Source organism: Branchiostoma floridae, chromosome 13, assembly GCF_000003815.2.
Source record: "Branchiostoma floridae strain S238N-H82 chromosome 13, Bfl_VNyyK, whole genome shotgun sequence".
Lineage (NCBI taxonomy): Eukaryota > Metazoa > Chordata > Leptocardii > Amphioxiformes > Branchiostomatidae > Branchiostoma > Branchiostoma floridae.
The window spans coordinates 593,818-600,279 of NC_049991.1; the positions used below are offsets into that span (position 1 = coordinate 593,818).

Consider the following 6,462-nt stretch of genomic DNA (forward strand, 5'->3'; position numbering starts at 1 on the left):
TTTACACAGACACACACACAAACACTCACAAACGCTAGTTTAACCTCTATGAAAATATAACCTCTATGATATTTCATGGAGGTAATTACTAGTACATGACAGATTTTGAGGCTTTGGATCTGACTCTGTCTGGATGCTAGCAGCCCTCTCCATGCTGAACATTGAACAGTCCCTTATTGATTTTTATCTAGTAGACTAAGTATGCTTTTTCCCTAGCAGTCATCTAATCAATAAATAACCAACCTGTAAAGGTACACTTTTTATAAGGTGACTGCACCTCCTGTTTTTATGAGCCGGAAATTCTGAGTGTATTACCCCGCCTGGTGCCCCAGGGAGCATGATAGATCAGTGGGCAGGCCCCACCACTCCATTGGCGTCCATGACCCTCAGTGATGTGCACTAAAATTTTACTCCTTGCTACTTAGGTCTTGACATCTACACAGTCATGAGAACATACCCAGAGATGTAGAAAATCATGGTCATTAGACCTGATCTTAGTTTAGCACACATGATGTCCATTATGTCGATGATTTTTGAATGCGTAGTATTCTAAAATGCAGTGTTGCTCTTTGAAGCCTATTGTCATGCAAGGACATGGATTCTATTGTTGGAACATCCAAATCAATTACAGAGCCGCTTAGGTAAGGTGTGGCTGCACAATGGTGTGCTGGAGTAATGAGTTTTACAGTGACTGATCAGGGTGGTGTATGCTGGTACACCCCGCCCATTGTAGACTCCTGTGGCATCCTGTATGGTAGGAGCCATCATGGCATCTCTCCTGGATACATCAAAGGTTAGCCTTCTTTTACTATCAGGCAAGCTAAAACGGATGGCCTGTACGTGTGTTATACATTATAACAATAACACCACGGGTTTGTCATTACCGAGTCGGACATTAGTGCAATTGCCTTATAATATAATATGCTATTGGGGGTGATACATGTACAGTGTTGACGGTTTGTAACAAAAGAAGTAATATAGTCATTATCAAATGTATTGATCATCCTTAGACCATGAATCTAAATGTGTCTGACTTCTATGGAATACACTATAAATGTTCAAATGTTTGTAATCATGGTTTTTAATTTTTGTGACACTGCGAATTTCTTTTGTCAGTATTGTTTTGATCACAAAGTTAAACCACCACAAAAACCTCCTATCCAGTTCCTACCTGGAAATTAAATCCATGAAAAAGTAAATTAGTTTACTGTAACAGTTGTTGGTCAGTATCAAATAACTAAAGATCTGTGAAGTATTCAGGTATCAGAATTCAGTATTCTTTCAATGTGGATACATACTATGTAATATATTGTAACGTGATATCAATACATGTATATGCATCTTAAGCTACATGATTGATCACCAAACAAGCTGTAATATAAAATATGCTGATTTTTCATTACGTTTGATTGTTTGTTTGAACCTTTATTGATAGTTCACTTATTAGACATGTAACATACACAGTACATGTACATGTTGTAACATTTCTGTATGCATTTTAGTACAAAATGTAATGATAAAGACTTAAAAATAATTCAAGCCCGAAGCTTTAAAAATGTCCCTTGAGACTCATTTCATCTTAAGATTGGGTGTGGCTAAAGCATACGAGTAATAACTCTGTGACCAGAGGGTAGCCTCCAGCGACAAAGTATTGTTTTTGTACGATGCAATGAGTGTTGGCATCTGTATCTGTATGTTCCATTTGCCACATTTGTATGTAGTTTGGCAGATCCTCTGCACGCAGCTGTGTGATAATGAACGTTTTTTTTAGCGGTAGCTATTTTTATAATCAATGTAATAATTTCAGAAATCATCCCTACGTTCTTTGGTATATTAGTCCAGGTTTGCTTTATCTCAGTCTGTTGGGCCTTGCGGTAATTGTATAGTTGTCAAGCAGATGTTGTGTTCTCTGATTGTTTTGTGCATGTCGTGTTGCCAGCTATTCCATGGTTTTCAGTGTTTGTGTATGCGTTGGCGGTAACTAGATAAAATTTGAGCATACCTAAACGGATTCAATTGTGGGTACCACTGAAAGAGTCCATTCTCGAGCGAAATGAATATTTTGAAATTCAATGTTTGACAGGGCTGATTATATACAAAGCCCATTTTTTCAGTGGAAGTGTTCTTGAACTGGTTCATTTTAACTGGAAGTGCCTCAGGAAGTGCCCATTCTCACACAGGGTTTGACTTTTTCAATTCAATTTTGGAACAGTCCATTTTTGCATGAGGTGGGAGATGGTTGAAATACACTGCATTTGCGCGCAAATGTTGCCTGTCTAGGTCATAATTGATTTGCCCACTTTACATGTAGCTTATAGGATTTTCTTGTCCTACAATTTGCCATTATAGGTTTTTCTGATTTCATACTTGATCATGTATAAAGTTAGTTAAATGTGACATATCCAAGTATAACGGGGGCTGCCCTAAGATGCTACGCTTTTTTACGCGCTCGAACTCACGGGGCTCCATCACTAGTTGCCAAAGAGTGGTCAAGTTATGATCAATGAATTTTTAACCCATTCATCTAGACACCATACTTGAATAAGGAATGCATTCATATTGTTCATGAACCCTTCACCCTCCGCGTTACAACTGGCAAACACCGAGGACGTTATCGTGAATTTAACTTCCGATTTTGAGCTGCGTTAGACAGTGCGCCCTAACTTGCCACGCTTTTGTAATTTGCTCTCTTCGGAAGCTGGTGACCAATTTAGATAAACATAAATAAAAATACTAATTCTATGATGTATCAGCTTTCTTTTGACAGTAGAATTGTGATTGTGTGTGCTTCTTGCCTCCCGCGAGGAGGGCTAAATCTATCACAATCCAGGTCGTGTTTTCATGGGAAATAGGCGAAGTGTACTGAATGCGGCGGCCCGACTGAGGAAGAGTTCTGACAGGCATCGTAATGGCAGCAGATGAGATTAACTCTACTATCTTATGCTGTCCATCTTTAGTTCAGCTGCATAATTGAATTTTATCATTTTTACCATAACTCCCAATCAGCAGTCACCTGTCTGGTTTGATGGCGGTGCTGGCTACCCACTGCCTGGAGAAGTTCTGGGTTTCCTTGGAGTCAAATCTAACCAGCTGCAGATCAGAAATGTCCTGGATGAACAGGTACTCTGCTCTTCTGCAAAGAATAATGTATGATGTTATTGCTGTGTTTGAAGAAATGTGCTACAATGTTGTAAAGTGTGCAGCTGTCCTGCGATACTCCGCATGTCTTAGGACAACCATCACCCACAACAATAGACAGTAACAGTTGCATTTCGTTCGTTCGTATCCATTTTTGCATTTTTGCATGCATGACTATGTAACTGTTGCATGGTCAACTGGCCATGGCCTGACCGTTATCAAAGCATGAATTAATGCTTTCCAGACCCTTGTCAATTAAGCTAATATAATGTGTGAAATTCCTTTTAACTCCATCTGTCTCCATCTAGTTTTAAGGACTGCACAAGGCCATGGAATTATCCTTTGTGTTCTAGCAGCATATAAGTTGACTTTCAAAGCCTTGTTCTGTTTTCAGATTTTCGTTGTGGAGACTGACAGTCCGTCTATCCGCCCCAGAAACCAGGGTGAGGATGGTATACCAAACATGATCAATCTCAGGTACATTTCTTTTTTGCCAACCATGTAAAAATGTCATACACAGTGGTGGAATCACAGTCCCATGAAGTACAGATAACTCACAGATATTCCATTGTAGAGGTACCAGGTTTGTGGAAGGAGGGGAAATGAGTGTTTCAAGTTACCATGATCCTGTACTACAATAGAAATAAAAAATATTTTCTGCATCTGATTCAGACTAGTTATCCCCTTCCCAAAGATGCGTACACAATACAACACTTGACATTGTATGGGGGGAGAGCGGTGCCTGAACCTGGCAAAAACTGCTATAATAGTAAAACCACTCACGCAGAGCAGTTTTTTTAGTCTTTTCAAATTTGATTTTCAAGTCATTTTTACACACAGTAAGCTTAAATAACTCTATCTCATTGCATATCGACCTTTATTGAGCAAAAATGAGACGTCGTTGGGTGGTGAGAACTCATTGAAAATCTGAGCGCTGCACGTGCCATTATTTCAAATTTGCAGAACGCACGCGAACATGACCAATGGATCCCAAACGCTTCCAGAGATATCGTCACTTGTTGGAATAAGGTTTCGATTTGCTTATGGGCAAATCAGATTCAATTCGCTCTGTCGGTGATCTCATGCGTTTGAAAATCTCTGAAAATTACCGACAGGAAACCGTTAGCGGCTTGATCCGGTGATGATTTATTACAGGATGTAATAAATCAAAAGGGTCCGTTTGCGGAATGTTTGTGAGTCCTTTTAAACGCTGAAAGTACGAAATAATGATACAAATGTACTAGAATGGTGAAGTAAATGTCAATATCGTACCGATTGTCTCATGCAGAATATTTCCAATTTTAAAGCACTAAAAATTGCTCTGGGCCTTTTCATATACAAATCAGCCTCAGTCAAGCCGCTTCATATACAAACTCAGAGCTCCACAGTTGCATGATTGTGAATCTTTACCTTCCTGTATGTATGTATTACTTACATTTTTACAAATAGGATCAGCATACATGAATTAAGTAACATAAATTATGTTCTAACTAGAGTTCCACAATCTCAAACCTTTGCCAAATTACAGACTTAATGTTGGCTTATTGTTTGAAACATGAATAATGTGGATAGTGTTTTTCAAGTTATTAATTTTGAACTCTGCAATTTTGTGGCCAACAATTTGGAGAGGCGTTGATGTCAATGATAATATTTTTAATGATCATGTTATAATATGGTCTCCAAAAACATTGCCAGGTATATCCAGCTCTTATAATCTGATTGTTTGGTTTTACCCACCACCAAATTTAGAATCAATGCCTGATCGCCACTTAATGAAAATACTTCAGTTTGATTCGACACTAGATATGCAAATTTATAACGTCCATTTTTCACAAACGGACAATTTCAGTGAAATTTGATTGTCATTTTTGTGGAAAAGTAGACATCAAAGACCTTAAACTAATCACGTTATCAGAGTCATAACCTCAGAGTCAGGATGACTGAGATCAAGATCTATACATGAACGCTGTCCACCCTTCCAGGTCCCAGCTTCTTAGTCACACATTTCAAGGCAGTTTCAATCCTCCGGGACTATTCAATCATAGGAAAATGGGAGGAGTAATTATAGGTGTCTGTTTCACAGTTGTCCATAGATTGATCATTGCAAGTCTTTCCAACTGGCATCCTCTTTCTGTGAACCTCTTTGTTATCTAACAACAAAAACAATACCTAAGTATGCAATGGTCATGCTCAGGTAACCCTAGTCTCAGGTAATCCTATCCTCATATAATCCTCAACCTTGCTTAACACACTTACTGATAATTTTATCATCAAATTCATGTGCAGGGAATTACATGAGGGCTCAGTCATCCTTAACTTGAAGAGAAGATTTGAAGAACATCAGATCTATGTAAGTATAGTATGACCATGCAGACTAAATCCATGTTGCTCTGTCAGCAGTTTTTCAAGCCTGCGAACACTGACAGTTTGCAAGTCTTACCTGGATGATTTTACATGACTTTGTATACGTAATAAATGTAACACAATGTGTTTCATGGACTCTTGATTACTGAAAATCTTCCAAATAAAATGGACTTACTATCAAAGTCCCAAGAGTTTGAAGACTAAAAGTCTGACATTTCTGCCAATTTATTGAATCTATCCAGGTGTCCTACATGTACATAAAATATCTACTTTAGATCTCCTTCATTTTGATGTATGGTCAGCAACCACAATTCCCTGTTCATCTGACAACACCCTGATATGACCTGTACAATGTGTACTACCTGACTATGTATCATTTACTTCGGGTTGAGCTTCAAAAACCGCTGATTACATTATCTAGATGTACTGGTAGTTGGAAACTTGACACTCAAGACACAATTGGCCACATTTCTTGAAATACAGGTACAGGTATGGTGCTTTAAAATATTACCTGAAATAAAGTACATATATTAGAGAGTTAACATGTCATGTTGCAAACAGCCATTGATAACAATGTTTTGTTTGTGTAAATGCAGACATACATTGGCTCCATCTTGGTGGCACTGAACCCCTACAAACCATTTGACATCTATGGGGTTGATGTCGTTAAGCAATACCAGAAAGCCTTGATCGGTGACAACCTTCCACCGTAAGTCAGACAATCATTTCTGTTTATGTTGATAATCATTGGCTACCTTTGTAGTTAATTTGATACAGTGTAGCAGTAACACTAATTTTCTCACTGATACCAGTGTCTAAGTTTATGAACATGTACATTATACTAAAGCAAATTGTCAACAAACAAGAGCTTCTGAAAAAAGCTGGTCTTTCGCTTACTTTATATGTGTAGGTAAAAATGTTTGGCATAGTTTGGTCAAGCGTGGGTGCCAAGTCTGCAAC

General features: G+C 38.4%; 1 protein-coding gene across 7 annotated transcripts in view; it reads left to right on the forward strand.

Annotated features, from left to right (window-relative positions):
- The window catches only part of LOC118429678 (unconventional myosin-XV-like), a 56,821-nt gene that overhangs the window by 7,527 nt on the left and 42,832 nt on the right, over positions 1–6,462 (forward strand). For 2 of the 7 annotated variants that reach the window (XM_035840268.1, XM_035840269.1), the window contains exons 3-6: positions 3,007–3,120; positions 3,533–3,615; positions 5,425–5,488; positions 6,099–6,211. In XM_035840268.1, coding sequence (XP_035696161.1) covers positions 3,007–3,120; positions 3,533–3,615; positions 5,425–5,488; positions 6,099–6,211 — 374 coding nt within the window. Of the gene's footprint in view, positions 1–373; positions 794–3,006; positions 3,121–3,532; positions 3,616–5,424; positions 5,489–6,098; positions 6,212–6,462 lie in introns of those variants that run through there. The other 5 variants (XM_035840266.1, XM_035840265.1, XM_035840267.1 and 2 more) reach the window with 5 other exon arrangements.